This window comes from Vidua macroura, chromosome 2 (genome assembly GCF_024509145.1).
Source record: "Vidua macroura isolate BioBank_ID:100142 chromosome 2, ASM2450914v1, whole genome shotgun sequence".
NCBI lineage: Eukaryota > Metazoa > Chordata > Aves > Passeriformes > Viduidae > Vidua > Vidua macroura.
The window spans coordinates 91917518-91943508 of NC_071572.1; the positions used below are offsets into that span (position 1 = coordinate 91917518).

At 39.1% G+C, this 25991-nt stretch overlaps 1 protein-coding gene across 1 annotated transcript in view; it reads right to left on the reverse strand.

Annotated features, from left to right (window-relative positions):
- The window catches only part of ATP8A2 (ATPase phospholipid transporting 8A2), a 274582-nt gene extending 248854 nt beyond the window's left edge, over positions 1-25728 (reverse strand). Inside the window, exons 1-8 of the mRNA XM_053971420.1 lie at positions 25589-25728; positions 13138-13237; positions 12444-12542; positions 11564-11609; positions 7348-7388; positions 5470-5543; positions 2283-2352; positions 791-918 (exon numbers count right to left, since the gene is read on the reverse strand). Of these exons, the coding sequence (XP_053827395.1) occupies positions 791-918; positions 2283-2352; positions 5470-5543; positions 7348-7388; positions 11564-11609; positions 12444-12542; positions 13138-13237; positions 25589-25689 (659 nt within the window). The 5' untranslated portion in view covers positions 25690-25728. The remainder of the gene's footprint in view (positions 1-790; positions 919-2282; positions 2353-5469; positions 5544-7347; positions 7389-11563; positions 11610-12443; positions 12543-13137; positions 13238-25588) is intronic.
- Positions 25729-25991: the final 263 nt, after the last annotated feature.

Consider the following 25991-nt stretch of genomic DNA (forward strand, 5'->3'; position numbering starts at 1 on the left):
CTGCTCCAGTTATCCATGACTTGAGAAATTATGTGGCAGCCATAAATAAGCTTATACTGCACTTGACCTTGGCTAGAACATTCTCCCTCACATCAAGGACAGAGAAGCATCAAACTTGCAAAGAGACCATCCATTTCAAGCACACTATCATGTACACTATTAAACAAGCATTTGAGAAAGCCTGTATCAACCACATGACTTCCAAGCGGGATGCAATTGATCATCTGCTATTCTTGCACTGAGCTGCCCAAGGAATGTACATTTGGTGAAGGAAAACACGTACAGCCAAATAAAACATTTATGTTCCTACCAACCTGTCAGCATCTGAATTTGAGTGCTAAAACTACGTACTTTTCTTTCAAGAGTTGTAGAAATCAAACACACACCGACAAATCCTCCAGGTTCTGGGATCACTTTTCTCTACAAACCTGACCTTGGTGCAGCCTTTGGCTCTTGCTGAAAGGGAAAGGCTTCAATTTCCTCTGTGTAACTTGTGTAACAAGAAGGCCCTAAAAACCCCAGCCATTTCCTTGAGTCCTTCTCTTTAGATATACCTTTTATCAAAATATCACCAGTCATTACAAAGAAATCAATACTCCATAACAAGCAGAAGGCTCCATACAAAGACAGAACTGTGTTATCTTATACTGGCATATGCTCTTATTAATAAATATTAATTATTATCCTACTCTTCCCCAGCAAAAACATACACGTGCTCCGAGTTCCAGACTAAAAGAACAGAGGAAACATTTTTCTTAACCAAATGAATTCATGGCTTTGTTGTCAATACCTTTGACCATCTAAGCGCAAGTTTCCAGTGAAGTCATAGAGATGGCGGTTGGGTCCTTCACATTCTATCCTCCCAGACACTTTCATCAATTCTTCCCTGGACTGGAGACTAGCAGTTTGAGACAAACCCTGCACAGAACAATTCAAATGAGATTCTTGACAAAAACTGCTATTAGAAGGCAGCCTAGGAAAATGGTGCTTCCTTGTAACAGCTACGAACCAAAATACAGTTAAATCTGTGGAGGTTTGTTAGTCAGGGTCCTGTTTTGCTTTGGCGGGGGGTGTTTGTTGCTTTTTTGGGTTGGTTTTTGTTAGGTTTTGGGGTTCCCTTTTTTAATTTTATATTCCGCTTTCCTGCAAGGAAGATGGACACATAGGAACCTACTAACAAGACTGAAACTCTCTGCACAGGTATTTACATTACCTACATGATCTCTCTTGAACCAAGAGGAAAGTAACATCCATAAAACACGAAGTTAGATATGTACAGGAGGAAGTGGGAGAAAAGCAGTATAAACAGGCCTGTTTTTTTTCTCGAAGTATAGCTACACTGATGTGTTATGGCTGCTAAATATGGTCATTCTGAAGTGTAGTGTCTCTTGGGCCCACAGCAGCCAATATGCTCTGATCCTGCGCAAGGTCAATGATCAGCCTGTCACACAACTGCAATGTAAAGTATTGGTACTCCACATCTGAGCACATGCACAGCACCCCACTAACCTTCTATTAAAAGAGGAATCCATTTCATGTTTCTTTTGCCAGAATTTGACCGCAGCAGTGCAAGCCAGAGCAAGGCTGCATTTTTGTATTTTAAGCATGTCCTGAAGCAAATAAAATCTTACAAAAGCTCAAGACCTGACTTAGTAGCCTGACCTGCAACAGTAAATCACATTTCTACAAATGTAGTAAAGAATAAGCAAGCATAGCTTTTTAAAAACAAATTATCTGTGTTTCAAAATCCTAATCTAAATATTTTTTTAATGAAAGAAGCCAAAGATTCTTAACTATTTCTAAACACTATAAGCAACAGTACTTCTTTAACAAAACTAGAAAGATACAAATAAATTCTTTTGCTTACCACAGAGATAACCTATCAACTTATACATATAAAGATCCTTTTTAGCTTCTGCCTATGTATAATGCTCATAAAATAGTACTTGTGACAGGAGACATTGCAACTCTCATCACAAGCATAGCTGATTTTTTTTTTTTATGTACAGCACTTAAATTCCACTAACTAGACCTTCAGCAAAACACATCCAAGGTCTGTTTGATTTGTCTCTCTGCGCTTAAAATACTCGCTCCAGGTTAGTTCCTTACTGCTTGGGTTTGTATCCGTTGAAAAGGCAAATTACAGCCACTTGAAGAAAGATGCTTTTTAAAACAACAACAAAAAAAAAGCACACTTGTATTGTTGCCATGCAAGCTAGATGCCACTTCATAACTAATATTAAATACCTAAAATAAAAAAAAAAAAATTCAGTTTGTTTTACCTGTCGTATTTTAAGATTCGTCTCCCCATCAAGATTAGCTGTTTCAATATAGCACATGGCTTGTGGTTCACTGTAAGGAGTGTAAGATTTTCAATATTAAAACTCAGTGCTTTTTTGTACACTACTTTTACACTAATATAGTCCACCGCAGACTTCTTCAATGCACTGCAGAAGACAAAGCTATACTGGTGGTATACAACCATGAAAGCTGAAAGTACATATTTAATGGAGATGTCTTTGGATATGGTCATACAACTACAGAGAAAGACAAGTCTAAATCAAAAAATCAGTAAGAATTTAACAAGTCATTATAAACTTAGACGCCTAAAGTGGATTACTTTGAATTGCAATCCATTAAATTGCTTCCAATAGCGAGAGCTGTGGATGAAAGAGCAAGTATTGAACCATATAAAAAGGGGACATGTTTGGATGAAGACAGCAATGCTCTCTGCTATTGAATTCTGTCTGTGATCTGAACCCACAAAATCATGTCTACAAGGTCCCCTTAATAAGGGAAGTACATCCAAAGTCACTGCTAAACAGCTTTTTTTTGAGCATGAGAAAAAGGTTTGTTAGGATTGAGGGCTGTAACCTGCATCTTCCAGATGTGTTTCTGCCCTTACCAATAGGGACAAAAATCTTCCTCCTAGAAATGAACTTTCTATTAGTCAAGCTCTTATCTGTATCTAACAGAGGAGATCTGCATAGGTGGTACCTGTGATAAGGAAGGGTACTTTTACCAGATCTTTTCCTGACATGCCACTCAATATTCAAAACCTCTGTAGGGCACCACCAAAATGATTTTTCTGCCCACTGTCTCCTCAGGCTACTAAGGAATATCAGTTTCCCACCTGGACTCAAGCAAGTGCTTCTTCAGCATATCACTTCTCATACTCTTGATAAATGGCTAGTTTTTTTTCCAAAGTAACAAATTGTTCTAACAGCAAATGTTCTCAATCAACAGAACAGTCAGTAATGAAGACTCCTTAGGAAAACAATGATTAAGAAATGGACAGGTACATTTATAACACAGTAAGAAGCTAGATTATTCTCTCCAATTGATTTTGCTTTGAAAAGAAAAAATGGTTGAGTCTATTCTTTGTCCCCTCCTACACAGGCAATTTGAATCTGAACCCAAGAAAGACACTGATTAGAGTCAAGCCTGATTCCAATTTTACCTTTGTCAAACACCTTATCTACTACAACTGAAGTGGTTAGCTCAGGAAGGAGACCTTTTGCAATACAATTCCTCTAATTTCCACAGAAATTGTATGAACTGTGGAAATGAGAAATGTGGACGTGTTTCCATGCAAAACTATGTTTGAATTAAAATTTTTCCTACATGTTAATTCATTTTTTATGTAAAATTTGATGTCACCTTTTTGCTGTACAGGAAAAGAGAATCAAGATAAAAACAACTGTCAATTTTACCTCTGACAATCACCTCAGACACAGAAAATCAACATATACAAGCAAAAGAACCCACCCCTTCAGAACATGCAGAGCTTTCTGGTGAACTGAGGACACTTAGTATTGACATTTAAAGGAATCATGGGAATAATACCAATTATAAAGCAGAACTGACATGGAAATTGCTATTTATTTCAAGCAAAGCTTCTCCCAAATAACCATGCTTTGGGTTAAATTCTCTAATTATTATGTGGTTATCAAAGACAGCAGGTTAGTAGAACAATGTAGAACAAAAAGCTGGCCCACACAGTTAAGAAATAAGTCAGAAGAGGTTTTTAGTGTAATACATTAGAGAAGTTCTTAAGTAAAATATTCTTCAATGCTGAAACAAAGTTATTGATGTCCAAGTTCAGCCTAATTGCATATTAAGTTGACAACCACTTATTTAAAGTTTGAGGCTTGTTTTGAAAAATACAATACTGTATACCATGGAATGAAGGTACCTCTATCCTTCATCACATGGTAATTCAAAAAGACTGAGCTTCTGCATATAGCTTAGAAAAAAATAAAACCTCCCAGAAACAGCACAGACAAGAAGGATGGAGCAGAAAATACAGGACCTTAAAAAAAAACAAGTTCCCTTCAAAGTTGGATCATGTAAGAGAACTGAAACCCTGAGACCAGGGCAATCCGCAGTCACCATTGAAAAGCACACACACAGGAGGGAATTACAGAGGTGTTGTACGGTTTGGTTACTGGAGCCAAACATGCTTAAAGCATGTTTAACAACAGGAGCTGTGCTGTTGTCTCTTGTTTAAAACTCATCTGTCTAAGCAAACTGTGGTCTTGATTTGGCCTCAAGTTGCTCTACACAATCTAGAACCTAGACTAGCAGTCAAGCACCACTCAAATGCTTTCAGGAGCTATGAGACCTCAACAAATGAGAGGGCTGGGCAACCACCAGCCATATGAAGTTTAACAAAGGCAAGTGCTGGATTCTCCACCTGGGACAAGGTAACTAACCCTAGATGTGTGTACAGACTGGAGAATGGGATGAGGGAGAGCAGTCGCATGGAAAGGGATCTGAGAGTCCTGGTCAATGGCAAGTTCAACATGAGTCCACAGTGCCCTGGCAGCCAAGAGGGCCAAATGTGTTCTGGGGGGCATCAGGAAGTTGTCCCACACTTGAAACTAAACCAAGAAGGACTCAACAAGTTACTGTTGCTACCATGCTAGAGATGGGCCATACATGTGCTATATCCAAGAGAAGTAGTGAACAAATGAAGACCAAAAGCTCTTTTGTTGTCTGATGCCAATTGAGCTAGCCTTTCAGATTTGCTACTTGAAAGAGAAATCTTCCTGGGGGAGCGCAGGAAAATATGCTGAATACTCAGCGGAATTAACTGGAAGAAAAATTAAGCTTCTTTATTTAAATGGAGGGATTCTCAGAAGGCCATAGAACCACTGACTGCATGAAGCTCATGTTAAGGACCTTCAGTCTCTCAACAAACTCATTAATACAGAGTATTATGTACCTGCAATTCATAAAGTCAAGTCTTGAAAAGGTCTCGTTTTAGAAGAGCCTATTTACAATGATACATGAACCAAAGCCTAGTAAAGCTATGTTTTGTCAATGAATTTTGTTGAAATTTGATTTTAGATGTGGAATAGAATTAGTGCTATCTGATGTCTGGTTTTATTAATAGCAAATACAGAGATTCAAGTCCTCTGCACCTCAGTTCATCAGACACATCACTTCCACGCCCATTCAGGATACCTGGTAGATATTATGATCATGTCTGCTGGAAGATGCTGCCCATTGGTGACCTTCACAATATCGCCTACTGCTACCTGTGGTGGTCAGGAGTACAGTAGCATGGAAGAGAAAAACAAACAGTTCGCTTGTCTGGAATGTTAGTTTGTTATTTTCTTTCACCCAGTCAGAAGAACAGCATCATGCACAGAACAGCTAGAGACAGTTTTTCTGAAAGTCAGAGTACTTTTCACTGCAAGTTTGGAAATATCAAAGCCTTCCCTTTTCTGAATGCAAAGTAAACAATTCTAGAGAGAAAAAAAGGTAGACACACTCAATTAGAAATTGTGAACTTCAGTGGTTTATATTTAATAAAAATTACTTTTTTCTATAGCTCTGCCATTATCCAAATTCAGGGGTTTTCTTTAGTCTTTTTTTTTTCCCTAGTAAAAAGGTTATCTTTAAACTTTACCTTCATTAAGTATCAAGAGTTTTCTTCTACTCCTTATCTGTATTACTTACCTACCCAATCATCACTATCCTTTTCCCTTAATTCCCCTTAGATGCACTGCTTGTACTAGTCACTAGCAAACAGTATCATCTCTATGGATCCATCATATAATCCTGTCCTTCCCTGACTGAGATATGCAGAATTCTGGAATACTTGTCTTCTCCTACACAGGCCTAAGATTTTCCAGCGACTTGAGTTAGTCACACATGCATGGGACTTTCATTCTCAAAAGAGTCAAGTAGCACTCTCAAACAGTAAACCAAGTCTGCCCAATAAGCATGAGGCTGCTTAATGCCAATGCAGCACAGAGAGTCTGAAATGGGCTTAAAATACTTTCATGATATTAATTTATAAAAATGGAAAACAGATGGTATGTTTGAACAAGCAGATTCATTAGTTTTACTCAGATACCACTAAAAATAAATTCCCTGCCACTTTCAGTAAAAGAAAAAAGTAAGAAGCCTGCCTTAAAGTGATCAAGGTGAATAATACAGAACTGTTACTCCTTAACAACAAAAGCATGGACATCATGCAGTTACAGACACAGGTCAATTCAAGAAGTGCCTAAGGGTATAAAAAACCCAGATTCCAGACTCGACCTTAAACTTTCAATTCACTGTCCTTTCTACAAAAATAGGACTTGGAACAGCATAAACAGGAACCAACATTAGCCATCTGAATCCCTGGCAATCTTCAGCTTCTACTATAGGCTAACACTTCAGCAGGATTGCTTTTAGGTGTCTTGAGACTGATCTCATTCCTCAGAGGTTTTAAAAGGGTGTACTTTTTCCTCAATTACTAGATAAGAGGGCTAATTTTATCCTTTAAAAGGCACTAAGAGCCACAACTAGATCGATACATCCAAAGGCATTTCAGCAACTTCCAGGTATTAGAAATAAAGCCCACCAGACCCTGGCCAAGGGCCTCACAGAACATGGGTCCCAAGTGCCTCAGCCAGCAGCAGAGCTTGTGTTTCTTACTTGAGCAAGCAGCTTACTAATTAGTCTCAAAGCCCAGGGACTTTTTAGCACAGGCAGCAAAGTTAAGTCTCTGTTAGATTTGCAGGGGAGGTACAGCATTGCAGTGAAAATTACTCTTTTAGGCAGACTAAAAACCAAAATACTGTTTACAGTTTGCCTATTAACTGCACAAGGAACAACACAACAATCCATCAGCATTTGACTATAACACAGTACCAGGATTTAAAAATGGGTACTCAGATGCCTTGCTCAGGGCAATTTTGACTACTGGAACAGAAAGGACTCCCTCCACCCCAAGTGACAGAGAACTCTCATGTAGGATACATTAATTCTAAGCCTCCTAATTAATTCTGGCACAAGTAATTCCTGAGCACTTGCTTTCCCTCCCTCCCATCCTCAGGTTTTATTTACCTCTTTCCACATAATGTTCTGCCACATGCCATTTCTTAGAACTGGAAAGAAAGCTTAAAGTTAGATTACAGAATAAATAGTCATAATTCAGACAAATTTCAAAACAACTGTATCAGCAGTAGCAAACAATAGGAACCAACACAAAAATCAGAAATGTATTTTTCAGAATCTGGAACTTCTTTTGTTCACAGCTGTGGGCATGTGAATACAAGAAAGAGGAAGAATCTGCCCTTCATATTTATATAATTTTTATCACCTGCCAGACAACAGTTGGTGGCCTGATTTCTTCATGGCATCACTTCATACTAACATGTAGATGGGCAGCATCGTTTCTTGTTTGGGAAATGACCTTCCTTAAAACAAAAGGCATTGCTGCCCACTGCCAATCAGTATCAGGAAGCACCTTCACTTTGTGTATGATTAACTACAGAATCTTCACTTCTCATCTTTTGCCTTGCATTTTATTCATAATATTTTGACTCTGGCACATGCAACTTCACTACCATTACCCATGGCCCATATAAATCTGAGTCTTAATTGCCAAGCAGGCTCAAAGCCCTACTGAAAAGCAGCAATCAGCTTTGGCAGAAGGAGAATCTTTACTGCTGAAGTTCACATTGAAAAAGAAAAGGTACCAAAAGAGACCTCAGTTTCTGTAGGGCTCCAGTTCTACACTGCCATCTTAACACACTCATTAGTCATTTACCCTACAGCCTGCCCTTCCACCCAAGCACCTCCTCTAGGTGATTCCACTAGATTCTACTTACTTAATATTATTCCAGCCAAAACAGTAAGGTCAAATATGCCTAATTACTGCTGAATAACCCAGTCCAGTCCAGGTCCGAGCACAGCAAGTTCACCTTCATTGAAAGCAGCTGCAGCCAGTTTTCAAAGGTGTTTAAAAAGTGCAGCGTGCAAAGATCAGAGTTTAAGAGGTCAGTCCCCTACTTTTGAATACGAACAATCTTCTCAGCTATATTTCATTCATGTGGCTAATTTGAAAATAATACCACACTCTCAGAAGAAAATTCTGCTCAATACAGCCTTGACCATTCTACCCAGGATATGCCACTCCACAAACAGGAATGCAAGACTTGTCAGAATAGATAAAGCAGAAGAAACCTGTCTCTTGACTCCTGTTCTCAGGCCACACACATTGAAGCACTGAATCCTGATATTTAATATTGCAGTGAATGGACTGCAGTAAACTAAACTATTTAACAAAAAATGGATGGGCAGCAACAGAAGTACTGCCAGTGATGTTTCAAAAAACAGCTGAGCTTTCAACCAAACAAGTACAGCAGTTTAGGGGAAGAACAGTTTTGGTGCACCCCTTCCCTCCCTCATATACGCTGCTCTTGAGTTGAGCTCTGCTTAGTTCAGAACTCGGAAGGCTTGAATCCAGAATCTCAAGGGGAAAGCCAAATACCTGCAGCCTTGACTCAAAATCCAAACCTTCAGAGAGGAGTTGCAACACTCAGCATCTCCTGTGCCATCGTTTAGACACCAGAAAGCTTTGGAGACACCAGAAAGCTTTGGAGACGTTTCAGTAAACATTCTGTTGACACCTTTGTATGCTCACACACAAAGGTATTTTGCAGCATCAAGTGCTACAGACTTGGTCTGGTAGGCAATTTACCTCAGAAAGCAATTTAACTTGCAATGCTTACTGAAATCGATTTAGTGATTAAAATTAAATACCCAAACAAATTACTGAAGCTATTTTCTTACTTTTCTATTACTGAACTATTTCCTTTTAAACTCATAATCCCACAGACTAAAGAGAAAGCTGCCATTAGACATAAAACAGTTCAGAAATTTTGGGGTTGCAATTTCACACCTCCTACTCTTTTATAGGAGTTTTATAGGAGTACTCCAAAGGACAGAAAAGGACATGCCTCCTCTAGAATATCTTTAGTAGGGTAAAATTGATGAATTAGTCGTTGTCAAAAGGTACTTGGTAAAAGGAACAAAGGACAAGTACCTTGCTTCAACTTAAGAGAGTTTCAATATAAACCTTCTATTTAGGGCTTTCCAAGATCAAAACCCAGTTCTAGACCTAGGACTTAATGCTGTCACTCACATTCAGCCATGCAGGGCCATTTGAAGTCAGGCTCCTGAAGGGCTAGCATCTCCCATCAGTCTTGTTCCAGAGTTTGCTAGCCCTGTGCTTGTCTAATATTTGAGCTCATCCCATGCAATATTAAATGCTCATTCTTTGACAATGAGAGCATCAATACATCAGAACAATTATTACTGAACTCTCTGTATCTATGCAATACACTGCTCAGGGGCTTCACTTGGAATTATATGGAGTCTGCTCCCTAGATTTAATGTCATCACCACAGACACCACGTGAAGCCATCCAAGACATAAAACACTGGCCCAGAGCACTCCACCTCCTAATGCAAATGTTCAGTGCTCACCTGGGGCAGAACTTCAATTTTAGTTTGCTCCAAAGGCAATTTAATTCTTATATATCAAAGCCACTCTGCAAAGTAAACTGATGTTTTCCATGGTAAATTTAATACAGGAAAAGCACTTTGAAGATACACAACTGCTCTAAAAAACTAAACAAGATAAATGCAAAGCCTACATGATTGCTGCTGCAGTAAGCAACCAGCCATTACAGGCAGTGGAGTTCAGGACACAGCCAAGCAGACAGCAGGCATCTGCTTCTCAGTGAGCTTAAATGCTCTCCACACTGAATGCATTGATTAGACAACACTCAGCTATAAGAGCAACCTAAAGGCACACAGAGAACCTAAATTTATTTCCTCTTAATCCCACTCTGAAGCTAAGTTATCTTTTCACTCTGGTAATATGTGTCTCAAGAATAAGCCTCTTTAGCCTTCCTCTTAAGAAGTAGGAGGATACAGTTTTAATTATCAGACTGAAAATTTATTTAGAGTATTCAAAGGTAAAAAATAAAATCTGAACTCATAATTTTTCAAGTGCTAAGTTCCACTTAGCTCCATTAGAACACCTTGTGTTCTTTAAGGTTGCCTCTCCACAATTGCTGTGACAAACGTCCCTTGAAGTGTTTGCTGGCACACATTCTCTACCTACAAATGAATTATAACTGCCTCTACAACCTCTGGAAGGGCCATCGTTCATATTACCCACAACAAGGCCTGTTGTGCTACAGCCACTTAATTGCCAATTGCTTAGGACTAATACAGTGCTCTTGCACTCTAAATATATTCCCAGACTCTTGTAGAGACATTACCTAGGAGAACTGATAAAGCAATGCCTTTAGATTTGTATTAATAAACAATCTTAATGATCAACCCAAATTTTCAAGCACTGAACTCAGTGAAAAAAACAGACACAATGTTTGCAGGACTATCTGAAGCATGGAGCTAGCAGGTTGCTCACTTCCCCATGTTCCTTTAAGTGTTCCTCTAGCTTTTTGACACTTCAGGTATTTGTGCTTGGGAGGAAGGGGCTCTTCTTGGAGCTCAAGTCCCTGTGTTCCCATTTCAGCTGCACATTTGCACAGAGGAGCAGAAGTGGAGCTGTCCAACACAGGAACATGGAGCTGCCTTGACTATGGCACAGGACGGCCATTGACAAGCTCTTCCTACTTTCTGCACAGGTTTTCAGATAAGGGAGGTGAAGAAAATGACAGTGATGTCTTCAGGCATACAGTGACAAGTACTGTCCATACCTTAGGGATACATGTAGGCACTCAGTGGATTATCAGCATTAAATTCTCTTTCAGTGACACTTCAGGAAAGCAGAGCTAAAAAATCCCCAGACTCACTATATTTAAAGGGCAGCAGCATTTAGAGAAATTACTTTCTATTCTTCTGAGAGCAGCTTTTAACATTTCAGGGGGTTGTTGGCTTTTTTAGCTCTGGATGTTTTGGTGTTGTGGTTTTTGCTGTGGGTTTGGTGTTAGAATAATCAGGATGGAGTCTGGTAAGGAAAAAATTGCTTGGTTTTCTTGGAGGAGCGGAGAACTATGTAACTTTGCACAACCTTGAAACTACATGAACTTATAAATTCCAGTAATCCTCCCAATGCCTCACCCTTAAGTGTCAGACCATCAATAATCAGTCTGAAACCTTTATCAAAGTAAAATCCTAAATTACTGGTAACTACCTAGTGCACAAGATATACATTCCTCACCATCATGACCATTAAAGCAATAGAATTGTTCAAAAGTAAGCATTCACTATCTGCATTTTAAATAAAGACTGTTTAGTCTTACCTACTGTTTTCTTTTTATTCACTGCACTGTCTGCCTTATGCCTTTTCTGTAAGGAAACAAAACATTTCATTACACTTCATCACAAACTCGAGAACGATCAGAGCTAAAAATATGACAAAATGCAAGATGATACATTGGGTCTTTTTTGCCTTTATGGGGTTTTTTGTTTTGCTTTGTTTTTTGAAGTCACAGATGATCTAAATCCAAATGATCTGTAAAAGAATATAAAGAGTATAATTTACAACCTTTAAAGTACAAGTACTCATGTTGGAAGTCTGGCTCAAACCTTTATCAGTGGTAAAAAAAAAGGTCTCCAAAGCTGGGTTTTATTGAAGAAAAACAAAAGGAACAATAAGGACCATGACATTTAGATAAATATCCACGCGCTGTTGTTTAGACTGATATCCAAATGATTTCACTCATCAGTACTTTGCAAAGCACAAAGACCTCATTCTGATGTAAAGTACACAAGCAGGTTAGAGCAGATTTTCCCCAAAACAGTCTTCTCTGTCCTTAAGTTGCTTGCCCCAACCCTCATTTTCAAGACCATCTGAAAAGGCCACATATTTGTCAGGACTCTACACTGACTTTCTAATAAAAGCATTAATAAGCAAGCTTGAAGAGGGAGAAACAAATGTCCTGATTTCTACTGTTTTCTTGTTCACCAGCTATAATGACAATATTTATTTATTTCAGTGTATTTTCAGTATTTATTACAGAAATTCACGTCAAGTACTTTGAAAGTCAAAACAATATTTTGCTGCTGTTAAACAATGACTCAAGAGACTTCAGAGATGCATGACTTTATGGCATTTTATAGCTTTTGCTCTTTAGTACAGCCTTCCCCATCACACTCATTCCCATCCTCAATCATACTCACATAGTCTTCTATGATTTCTTTGATGCCAGCAACTGTTAAAATAAATAGCAATGGCACCAAGGTGGTATATCTTCCTGTTGGAGAGACATCTGGAATTTGCTGTGAACAGAGGGGAAAGAGACCCATTTTATATTTGTATTTAAGATTAATTTCTGGCACATTTAGAATTTTATGCAAAGCTCTCAGAAGAGAGAACACAAAATTCTGATTTACTGTGTGATTTGTGCCTCACAGATATCCATTTCAGTGGGCAAACTAGCCCACAGTCTAAGTAGGTTTGAAGAAACAATAATGAAGTTAGAAGATACTGTTGTTGTACATGCCTTTTATCCCATTTCTCTTCTCTTTACAAGAAAATTATACAAATTATGTAATTCACATGGAAGCAGTGATAATTTGAACTAACTAAGCAGAAGTTTCACAAGTCACACATTCTTTTCTCGTAATGGTCAATAGCTCCAAGTTTTATGACACTACTTATTTTTACTTATTAAGAATAAAAGAGGTTTGACTTTACAAACTACATGGAAAGAAGTTTCTACGCTGTCTTCCAGTTCCAGTTAGCAACTACATACCCCATTAATATTACTATTAAATTAAGTTTAAGAATTGCTTTACAGTTAAGCATAACAACAGAAATAACTTTTACTGCATTACTATTTCATTTTATAAACAAGGCAAAGCAACAAAATACCTGCAGTAAGGCAATGAAGAGGAAGAATGCATTTGCAGCTTTTCTTATCTGCTCATACAGGAATCGAGGTAGAAATGTCACCACGCTGTACTTGGCTGTGCTGCAGGGTAGAAGATTTTCACCTTAGTACTTGATCAGAATATCTGGTGGGGATCATGACCAAAAAGTCTAAAAGCCAGTGTTAGAAAGCAGTTCAAAGATAAGAGAGACACATTTAGAATATGGAAGAAGTAGTTGCTTTGGTTATGATAAGGAATATACCAAACAAGAGAGGGATCACACAGACCCAGAAGGCTGTCAGGCCCACTTCTACCGCTGGTACCTTTGTTACTGGATGAACTATCAGACAATTTGCCATCCATCCAAACTTCAGCACTGTGAACAGTCAAGCTTTAATTTCAGTTCCAAGCTTTTAACTCTCATCAAAACGTGGAACTTAAATGTTGGGGGAGGCAGAGTTGAATGACAGAAATTAAATGCATTGCAATGCATTTTTTAAATGGCTCATTTCCTACTTCAGAATGACTTACGCTCAGATATGAATAATCCTCCAGAACAACATACACTTTTTCAGATTAATGTTTTTTGGCTTTTTTCCTATTTTTATATGTATATAACTAACATATATGTATACACTGTAACTAACAGATATATCACTGAATTATAACTATTTCTTCTGCCTTAAAACAAAAACATACTGCACTAACTAGCCTTAATCACCTATGTAATTTCTTGTCATCTTCACATCAAATCCATAATGGGCATGAGTACAACTTCAGGAAAAAAGTGTCAAAGTTGAAACGATAATTTAACCATTAGCATAGAACCTTCACCTCCTAAACTACTGGCCATCATAATGAGTTGGAGTTTTAACAACTGAGCACCTGCAGCTCAGTATGCCTTGCAAAGGCCCAACAAGCAATGACAGGAATTTTGAAGCATAATTTTGTTTGGGTACTGTGGTTTTGGTTTCATTTTGAGGGTTTTTTTGTTTGTGCTTTGTTCTGGTTTGGTTGGTTTTTGTTTTTTAAAAGAAGTCTTGTATTTCCAAGGAACTGAGAAGACTAAGATACTTGGCTCTCAAGAAAAAAAGAAAAATTGTTTCCCACTTGCTTTTTTACTGACGTTTCCTAGCAGTGCCAAGACCACCTCTCCATTAAGTCTAGTCCTCTCTCCCCACCAAAAATCCTTCCAGATCAACTGAAATGCACAGCATTGCTATTCAGAAATCATAAGGGACTAGGATAATCAAATGCTTTAGCTATATGATCTGCCTTTCACAACAGACTGCTGCTATGTATAAAACTCTTACTACCTTGATCCACAAGCAGCTGAGTTCAGTGGACAATGCATAGACAATGGTTAGAGAACCGCATTTTCCAGCTTATTGTTTTAATCACCTTCTTTTCCTTCTTATCTGCCCCATCCCCAACTCCAAGCCATCTAACCAGACACTGCTGCATCTTTCAAAATCAAACAGTTACTAGATGTAACAAGGCACAGCTCATTTTAAAAGGCTATGTTTTAAACACTAAAGAAAAATTAGTAGGGCAAGTTAAAATTAAAAACCAATTAAAAACCAATTAAGATGCATCTTATCTTAGGAACTTGCCTTGTTTCCTCTTCAAGCAACCACAAAATCCCTTTCTATTGCTCCTGCTGCTCACCAGAATCAAGTATTTAAGTACTCAACATAATATTTTACAAAAAATTCAAATAGTTGTACTTAATCATGGCTCATATCTATTAAGCCAAATGAGTGAAATAATACATCCAGGTTTAAAGTGAGTCCAGTCGTTATATAAATAAAGTTACTTCCTTCAAATGCTATTAAATCCTTCCAGCTCTAAGTATTTTTTTTTTAATTATTATTTTAAGCCACATTTGCTTGGTCTCATGTGTAATAACCTTCCTTTAATACAGACCATAATTAAACACACATCTTAGAATAACATTGTGACTTAAAAATATGGGTTAATCAAGTTCACAGTTCAGACCCAGAAGCAATATCTCCAAGCAGTACTAATTAGACATCAAGCAATGTCAGATTTTATATGAGAATAGTATTCCTCTAGGTATCACATTGCTAGGATTATAAGAACACAAGAATTTGACTGCAACCAAGCTGAAACATTTATTAACAACATTCTACCACCTACCAACTTCACAGCTAGCTGGCTCAAACATGATTCTTACTCTAGTAATTATGTAAATGCCAACACAATAAGGCTCTTTTGAAAGAGGTTTGTACATACTAAGTCACTCCATGTATTCTATTGCTTAAGTAACTTGACAGATGCCCACAGAAAATGGGTACAGCTCCAATCAGAGGCAGGCACAGTCAGCTGTTACCATACAGGTCAGAACAGCAACCACAAGTATGAACAAAGAGCAGATACATGTTATTATTCAAAAGGAAACTTCTTACAGAAATGTAACTAGCAGTCTAAGCTGGGCAGGAGCAAGCAACTGACTTAGCTCTGAAGAACAGTTCTTCAAATGATAAATACAATGCTTATTTTTAAAAAACAAAAAAACTGTTGGACTCCTTCACAACAGATAGATGTGTTACAACTTCAGGATAACCCAAGCTCAGGAAAGTTAAAATCTACAGATGAACAGGTAGAAACTTCAGTCAGCTCACTCATAGCACAGTTTAGTCACTAAAAATAAAAAACTGGCAGGTTAGCTCTCTAACCAGCCCCAGTCAGAGCCATGTTAATGCAGAGAATAGGAGGCCTGCAGCTCACAGAACAGGGTGAGGCAGGTAGAGGAGGGAAGCACAAGGGGGAAAACAAACTGGTTTCTCCTAAATTAACAGCTGTTGGCTACGCAAATCTTGCTTAACTACACAAGTTCAAATGTTGAACAGGTGTGCAAACATTAGAAGAGATGTCTCCTCCACACCTGCAATTCACATAAGTCATGTTTCAAGTTACACCACTGTGCAAGACAGAAGGAACAATACCAAACCCTGCTAAACAAGTGAATTTGGATACACCTGACTAGAGCTGGGCTCTGGCCCCACTGTTTCTTGGGCAGCGCAAAGATTTTTTTGAAAGAAATCACTGTATAATGTGCTAAATATTAGTGTCATTCACATACTTTAACTCATTACCGTATTACTCAAGTACCAAGGATTACCTAGTGATTTTTTGTAACAGTCAAATGAAAAGTAGCCAACAGTGCACTGAGAAACTATAGCAGTTCTCCAGTACAGTTCCTCTATTTATTCATAGGTAACTTTTGCACAACCACTCCCATTGTTGCCTTTTTCCCTGTTCCCAAAAACATTTTATAAAGTCAGGTTTCACTTTACTGACTAATGGTTGAAGAGGTGAAGGCTGTCAGTAAGAGGGGCAGAACACTTACTTCCTTGAGACACGTGTGTGTGCTGGCAATATGCAGCTGAACACAGTCTGCACTTTTCCAGTCAGCCACCTAAAGGACTTCCACCCCTTCCTTTAAAATAGCAGCTCTGAGATGAACTTCACATAAAATCATGATTAAGAAAATTTTAGATAATTAAGATAATAATGATTAAGAAACAAGACCTCCTTGAGATACACGGGGTCCCATTTACAGGGGTCACAAGTACAACAAACTGTCCTTTCCTAGACACCATTCACACAAACCTACTCATGCCACAGTTCACATACTTCAATTACTCTCCAAGAGCTGAAGAATGAGTATCACTTGATGTCCGTGCTTTTAACACACATCAATTTGCAGGAACAATTACTAAGAAAGCCAGGCACAGACACCTGAACCACAGCAAAAGGGCTGGGTAATTAAAGTGAATGTTACAGACTTGAACTCTTCCCTCACCAAACAAGCTTTGTGTCCATCAACATGAACAAAAGGTCAGACACCCAGTAAAAGAGAAGGAAAAGAAAAACCCCAGAAAATCCAAGCTGATCTGCTTGACTGAAAAGCTCAAATACTGTCTTTAGTGGAATGGTGTTTGCATGCTAAGGTCCTGCCAGGCACATGACACTCAATAGCAAGACTGACATCAGTATCTGAGGTTCTGCTAAAGCTCTCATGTACAGAGGTAGCATGACAAGCTGCCTCCAGGCAGTCACCATTGCAGCAGGAGGCAGAGCAGCAAGCTTTACGTATTTCAAGAGATATTAACAGAAAAAACAACATTCAGCTATTACATTGAGTACAGAGAATGCACATTTATAGGTACATCTCATCAACAAGCTGCTGCCATGTAGAATACCGAGGAGGTTGTTCTAAACCCAAGTGTCACAAACAAGGTTTTCAGCAGTTGCATATGATAGTGGAAGGTCATCTACCTCCTTGCACATAGGGAAGATGGTGTACTTTCTTGAAACTTGCGAAAGAGACAAAAATCAACTGTTTACAAGTTCCCAAAAATACATCATGAGGGCTTATAAGCAGCAATTACTTATACGCCTATGAAATGATTATTGGTTGACTGAAAATTAGGTCCTGGATACCCTGGTTTTATAACAACAGGAAGCCTGAACAAATGCAGCTGCAAATTCAATTGAAGGGCCTTGCCCTGTCAGATGAATCCTTGAGACTACAGTTCTTACAGAGTTAGACTCCAGCCAGAATGGGTTTCACTGCTCTGTTTATGGCTGTACACTTCTGTCAGCCAAGAAAAGCATATGTGGTGCTTAAATATCCAAGACAGTCCCTGAGCTCAGGGCAGAACAGAGGAGCATGAAAGGAGAAGGACTTGCTCTTGCATAGGAAAAAAGTGCAACAACTTGAATACTGCAAGACATTATTGCTTAAAGCTTGCCAAAACAAGACAAAAATCAAGTGTCACCAGATTGTATATGTCACTCAGCTCAGGAACAAGCACTGTCCACAGTCCAAGTGCCTATTTTGTTTCCATCTTTCCCTGCACTCTGCTACAGTTTCTCCATAATACCAAAGGTATTTTATACAAATTCAAATATTGTCAAAAGATGAAATGGTTTAAGGGACATTCTTGTGCTTAGCTACTGAAACATGAAACCCTGAAAGATTTCCCAAAAAAGCCAGAGAGAAACTGTAGAAGATGAATCTGTTGTCTGATGTTATCCACACAGACAATGAAATTGATTGAGAGTATTCAAAAGTATTAGAATTAATCAATTTTAACTTTGACTGAAAACAATTCTAGCAGCTTCCAGATGAAGAAAACTTATCAGTATTCATCTCAAGCACTTCACCATTTCCCCATATTCCTTATTTCTTCATTTACAGCATGGGCTCGCACCAGAAGCAACTAACTGTTTAGAAAACATGTTCTTCCTCTTGTTTTTCACAGGTGGAACTCATCACATCTTAGAATCCCTGAGCCCTCTTTCCTCAAATCATAAGATTTAGAGGAAAATTATTGTTTCATACAAGTTTAAAAGTGTCAGTACATATGAACACAACCCACTAATTTCCCTGCAGGTCAAGTACCATTAGAACGTGCTTTATGGGGGCCACAATGATTTGGGTCTGCTGCAATAAGACAACAAAACTCTTCAGAAAAACTGTTTATTCAAGTCAAATTCAAGGTCTCGTACACGAAGTATGGAAAAGAAAAAAAAAAAGCAGACAGCCGTCAGCTAGACAACCAGCCACTAATGTTGAGAAGTGTTTTACACACGGGAAAAATCTAAATTAGCACAGACATTTCAGATCATTATTACATCATTATTTCCTAGTCATGCACATCCTACATCAACGCCTAATAAAAAGACAGGGGGCTAAGTGCAATACTCAGTGGTTACCAGTGCCTGAGCAAGTAAGTAGAGTTATCTACCCTTGTGTACAAGCTCCATTTCAGGAGCAAGATGATCAGGCTGACAAACCCAGCCTGGCTGAGCTACCTGCACTTCCTCCAAAGCTGCATCAGCAACAAGCTCATCTTCAAGGGCTTCAATTCAGCTCCTATCCTTACACAGGCAGACCACTGCTGAGACAAAAGGACATGAAAATGCACTATGAACTCCTGTCCACTGAAGCACAACAATCCCATTACTTTCTAGTTCGTTAGGATCACCTCCTAAGCATGTAAGGATTGTTTAGAACTTTTAACCCTATTCCAAACTGCCCCAGTATCAGCAGCCCTACTGCCATACATAAGTAGTAAAAGACTGCAACAACTAATGTAATTTATGTTAATTACCAAAGCAAATACTATTTCCACTAGGAAAGTCTCCTACTAGCTCAGTATTAATACAGAGTAGGCACTGCCACAACTGCTTACGCTCAGTTTAACCTGAAAACCAGACCACGTGTCACATTTAATAGAAGCAAGAGCACTTTTGCTTCAAAATCCAGTACCCTGGAGGCTTTTCCTAAAGCATGCAAACAGAAAAGGCTTTTCCATGAGTTCTCTATTCATTAAATCCCTACAAAAAGAGGAACAGATTCCTGGCTGTTTTTCAGTAACAAATACCTTAAACAAAGACTGTTTAGAAACAGTACTAAAAGCTCTGAAGGCATGATATTGTTTCAGCATGAGTGGAGGTCATCACTACAGTAATATACACTTGCTTTGCAGTAACCCTTCTGGCAAGTACAACTCAATAAAAACAGCTGACCAGCACAGTTAACCTCAAAATTCTACTGTCTAATAAAGTAAGTTTAGTACCACATTTAGTTACTGTGTAAACACAGAATAGCCTCCACTTAAACACACAGCATCAATATGAAGATGACGGGGAAAAAAAAAAAAAAAAATCAAACAAGTCACATTATTTGTCTAGCTGTCTAAAAGCCAGTGTGCTAGCTTCAGTTTTAAAGCAAATTTTTAACTCTAAATGTCACAACTAAAGCAGTGTTTATTTTAGTGACAAGCAAGGGGCTGGCAAAATGAATTAATATTTAGTCTGGAGGGCAATGTAATTATCTTCACAACCCACAGAAACTATGTGGAATGCAGTTATTAAATGTCTTGAACTCTGCTTAGGTCCACTTAAGATAATTTGTTCTTGTCTACCTTTTTCTACAGACCACTAGGAGTCAGAGAGATCTAAAAAGAGAAAAAAGGGACCTAGTTTAATTCACCTGCTGTGTTGCTACTGCTGATGTATGAAATTCATTGTGCCACAAACCACCAGAACAATTTCAGGATACCAGAGAGCAAGCATGCAGCAGGTGAAAGGGCACTAGAACTCCCACATATGTGTTTTTTTTTTTTTTCATCCAGATATTTCATCTGAGCAAAATTCAACATTTTAACAGTCACAGGGTTCTTACCCTGGGAATAGTCCAAGACCAAAGATGCAGAAGCTTCAAATACACTGGTATAATTGCTATATGCAACACCAGGCATACGACAACAGGTACTTTTAGTGAATTTTAATGGCTAAAAGCATCAGTCTATAGCTGTACCCAAGCCTTTTCCATTGTGGCAGATTGCAGCAACAGGTGCACTGCAGGAAACAAGTTTGTTTGTTTAAAAACGTATGTTACAATAAGTATTTTTCTTCACTTAAAAACACTATCTACCTAAAACTAAAAAGAGTTAGAGGATTAGTTTAACACATGATTAGACTTGTACCATTCAGATTATAATAATACATCCCTTCTTTGAAGAATTTCAAAATGCTGTTCTGCAGTCAGGCAAGCAATCTGTTCACATGACAACAGAAGAGTATTTCAAATCTAACACAAACACAATAAAACAAATGGCCAGTACCTGATCTCTACTAAGAATAAACTGAACAGAAATTGGGGCATTTTTACCTAAGAACATGGTAAAACATTTTGGTGCAAGATGAACGCTGGGCTATACCACTAAGTGCAGAGAAATTCACCTGCACATAGCACACTACCATCCACATTTCCACAGATCATAGAACACTGTTCCACAGAACACTACTTGGATTTTGAGAGTCAATACTAATTGGTTAGTGATACCAGCAACTCCTGTTTCACCACTGAGAACCTGCCCACACATTCAAAAAGCATGAACACCTCTAAATCACAACTGACTTCTACAGTACCTATACACAAGCCAATAAAGCAATGCACTTGGCTTAATTTAATGCAACACACATGAAATAAAAGGAAGACTAACGATTGTATCTACAGTTTTGTCACCAGGAAGCATCATGCAAACACTGATGGGACAGTCTGGGACCACAGATGAACAATAGTCTGTTTAATACAGGACTTATGATTCCACTAGAAATCTTGGTACAGTCTTCAGGGCTAAATTCCCCATGCAAAGTGCTTCTGCCTTATGAGACAAGAAATTGATTCTCATCTGTTTACTTGAGTTTTAAAACCCTGTACAATTTAAAATAAACACTGAAGACTTTTTGCTCATTATCTATCAGAACTTAATTTTTGCCTGTATGGAAACAGGTTTCTGAACTGAGTATTTTCTGGATATTATAATGCAACTTTTGGGACCTCCTTAAGAGATCAATCCACCAAAGTATGTTTTGATAAGAAAACTGCTGAACAAAATTTCTGGATTCAAGATCCATTAAAAAAAAACAAGTTGAATTTTGCCCTCCCCGATTGCTGCATTGTCCAACCTACCACTCAAGCCACAAACTGAGATTGAATTTGGGGTCCTGATTCAGATATAAGTCAGATTTGCACCAGGATGCACTACCAGGCCTGGAATAGAAGAATATTATCTAGAGCAACATTTACAAAGCAACTCCACCGTCTTAAAAACTTTCTAGTGTCTTTGAAGTTATCTCAGCACACTTGTTCCTCCAGAACTAATGAACTAGAAGTCCAACTCTTTTGCATCAACATGCAACAAGTGAGGGGCTCCAACCGCTTTACTGGTGATTTTTACTAAATGCACTGGAAGAAATTCCTATTACAGTACTATTATACATTCAGAATAAGCCACTGATATCAGAGTAGATTCTTGTATTAGTATGAAACATCCAGGAACTCTATTTCCATGAAAACAAAATTTATAGAACATTCTAACTTCAAGTATAATATCCAATCTTCACTGAGAATACATTTGGAAAATTGTTCATGCCATTACTTTGGTCATCTCAGAAGTATTAACACAGCATTCAAGCCCCTGCCACCATAACCCACCTATACTCCTTTAGTCTTACAAGGCATTAGGGAAGCTTATTTCCCATCTTATTGTGGGCTGACCTTGGCTGGACACATGGTACTCCCTGATCTGTTCTATCATTCCTCTTCTCAGCAGGACAAGAGACAGAAAATACCATGGAAAAAAAAAATCATGGGTCAAGATAAAGGCAGTTTAATAAAGCAAAGGTCACACAGAGAAGCAAAGCACAACAAAAAACTTACTCCCTACTTCCCACTGGCAGACATGTCCAACCACTTCCCAGGAAGTAGGGCTTCAGTACACAGAGTGCTGCTCCAGAGCACAAATGTCACAGTAAGTGGCACAAAGCTCTGTACAGAGACTGGAAATTTCCTCAACATACATGTTTCATTTCTTACTGGACTTAAAAGTACAGAAATGCTCTGGTTAAAAAGACAAGTGTTTAAGTTTTGTATGCTGGATATGTCCAAAAAGGTACTAGTTAGCTTTTGTAATAACAAACATTTAATACTGCAGTACAGCTGTGTTGGACAAAGTAATAGCATTCATTCATTTTTTACATTTTTTCATTTTTATATTTTTTCAAAGCTTCTAAAATGCTTCAGCTGAAATTCAAACATAACTTACCTTTTAAATTAAAAAGTCCAAAATGTAAAACATACATAAAGTTTTTCAAACTGAACAGAGCAGGACTGAAGACAGGTAGAAGACGTGTTTCTAGAGATGTAATCACTGCTGTATAATAAACAACAGTGACAGCCACATCTATGCACATGTCAAGGGCCAAGCTCAATCTAGCCTGTAACACAAAGTACTGTGTTTTGAAATAGTTTGTTACAAAGTTCCAAGAACACAAAAGTTGGCCATTAGAGAAACCTTCTAGTTGTCTGAATTATGCCAGAGAGCCAGAGGAAGGAAGAAACATCTTCTTTCTATATCCTCACACTCCAAGACTTCTGGAAGTTTTAGTGCCATCTTGCCATCCACTTAACTTTTGCAATAGCACCACATACTACTTAGAAGTGGGATCAAGATAATTATCCATTTTTATTAACTTATCCAAAATTAACGTGTCTTTATGCTCCCACAAACATTGGAATTCATTTTTAACAGTGCTTGTCTACCCACAAAAAGTCAAGCAGCTCAAGATGTTTAGAACATCTCACACAAAAAGCCACACCACTAACCTACCCTCCTCCATGCTCTGCACTTCTATTTCTTGCTGTATTTTACTTAGTTTTGAGCAAGCTTTTCACACTATCCTTAATTTAGAAACTTCCTATGAACATTCACAAATTCCCACTGTTATTCAGAGAATCCTTAATGACTATCAAAAATATGAAAGTCAGAACTCACGCAATCTAAAGCAAGCTGGTTTATTATTTTCAGTTTAATTTTCCACAAAGCTTTACATACAGGTGTTCACTTGCTTACCCAGCACCTTGCTCTGTGGTACACTGATGCTTCCTAGGGAGACAAAACATCCACAAATCCATCAGTACAGAGAAATCCAGTGCTGAATGAATTTCTGAAGCTGAATACAGTTAAGTAAGGAAGTCCAAAGGCAACAGAGAACTGCAGTTCCTCAAGAGAAACTCCAATATACTTAAGTAACTGAGGCCTCCTTACTCAGGTATTACAAGCTCAGGTCACTTTTGCCTTTAGTCCCACCAGGCTGACAGAAGAAAACTAATCAAGAGGATGGAAAGAGTACAGGCAATGTCTATCACCCTTTAAAAGTCAAGAGATCAAAGCTTTCTTACTAAGCAGCAGTAAATCATTATAAAGTCAACTTAATTTCCAAGCCACACTAAGGAGCTAAGGCTCCTAATCAGGTAACAAAAGTATCTCTACTGTAATTTGTTATTACACTAGCTGCACTTTATCCTATCCCTCACATACCAATATTTCTTACAACTCAAAAGTTACCTGTCGTGAGGCAAAGATGTGAAAAGGTATTGAGAATCTTGTACAGCTAGGTACAAGGGGATGGCTTCCAGATAGCAAATTGGACACAGCTGCTCTTTAGTAATAGCACTGTCAGGAACAAGTTATTGGTAGCACAGTAACACACCACTTTTCTATAAGATTTAGCTAGATCAGAACAGAATCCCTTCTGGAAAACCTAAATTACAGATTCTGCCAACCCTCTCTTCCCTGTTTTTCCTTCTTAAAGCAGGGAAAGCACAAATAGTCTCTGCACAGGAAACTGTTAAACTCATCCCTCAATTAGTCAAGGAAAAATAAAGCAAGAAAACCTTCACTGTTGCTACCCACATAGAATAAAGAAGATACTGAGAAAATGTGTTATTTTAACTGCTCCTAAACCATAGACTTTCCCAGACAAATATGTAACAAGTCAAAGTTGAGGAGAAAACCACCTATAAATAAGTTGCTGTGGTACCCAGAATATCAGCACCCTTCCAGAGGATATTCTTAGAATTGCCCTTGGTAATAAACACAAAATAAACCAGATAATGGAAATCATCCTTCAGCAGGCTATAGAATGCCTCTCTTTTCATAAAGGTACTCATTGTGCAAACTGTTCTTTGAACAATAGCCCAAACATCTGCATTAACGAACAGAAGCCTGCTAAACAATGCTCCCCCTTAGTCATGACAGGAGCCATCTGTTCATCCAGCTAGCCCCAAGCAAGTGTGGCAAGCACCACCACAACTTGCTCTTGTTACGCATCCTGGTATTCCATGTTTCAGTCCATGTTATTTGTGTTTCCAAACTGCAACGACACTGGTGGCATTAATCATAGCACCAGATGTATTAACACACACACCCCTACATTAAAGGCTCCAAACAGATAAGAAAATTACCTCTGGTCTTCAATTAAAAGACACAAGTGGACCATAGCCTTTTACGCATAGGGAATGCCAGCTTGAGTTTTTGTAGTCATTCTTGTCCTGTTGGATGTACTTTCTCTTTTCTTCCTTCCTATTCTATACATTTTTTATATACTTAGCCTAGTTGTTCTTTCAACCGAATGCTACTTTTTAAGGGGGACGCTTCATGGAGTTTACTGGATTCTACTCAAAACTCCACCAAATTTTCACGGGTTAACCCTTGCATCCAGAAATACTTGAGTAGGTCCTGTTAATCCAAAATTCAGTGCCCTACTGAAGTGAATACCTTTTCATGCATCTTGCCCACGCAGCTCTAGCAGCTCCCTGCTCTCACTACTGTCGAGGGAAGCAGCTCATCACTTGCTGCTGCTGGATTCGCCCGTACACTGGCCAGACCCTGGTGCCCAGCACAGACAACAAAACCAGCCGCCTCGGCGGACACACGCTTTATTGTGTTGAAACCTGGCGTGGGTAGGGCCGAGAAGCAAGGGAGAGGGACCCGAGCCCTCCCAGCCCACGGCTGCGCGGTGTGCGGCTGCCGCCTGTAAAGAGAGAAGCGGGGACCGCTCCGTACCTGACCCAGTTGTCGCGGAACTTGCTCTGCTGGGGCTGGTTCAAGTAAATGGTGCGGGCTGGTGCCTCGTCCAGATCCGCCGCGGACGTGGCTCCGGACATCTCATCATCCGCCTTCTTATAGCCCGAGGTGGAACAGACAGGTCCTGCAAGGAGAGCGCGGAGGGGAGGCGGTCAGCGAGGGGCCGCACCCAGCGGAGCCGGGCCGGCAGCTCCCGGGGCCGCGCCACGGGGAAGGGCCGCGGCTGGGCGGCGGCTGCGAGCGCCCCTGCCCGCTGTTTACCACGGCGGCGGCTGTAAATAATGCGTGCCCGGGGAGGGGGCGGCGGGGCGGCCGCAGCCAGCTGGCGGCGGGGACAGCGCGGGGCCCGCGCCCCCCGCCCGCGGGGATGGGCCGAGCCCCG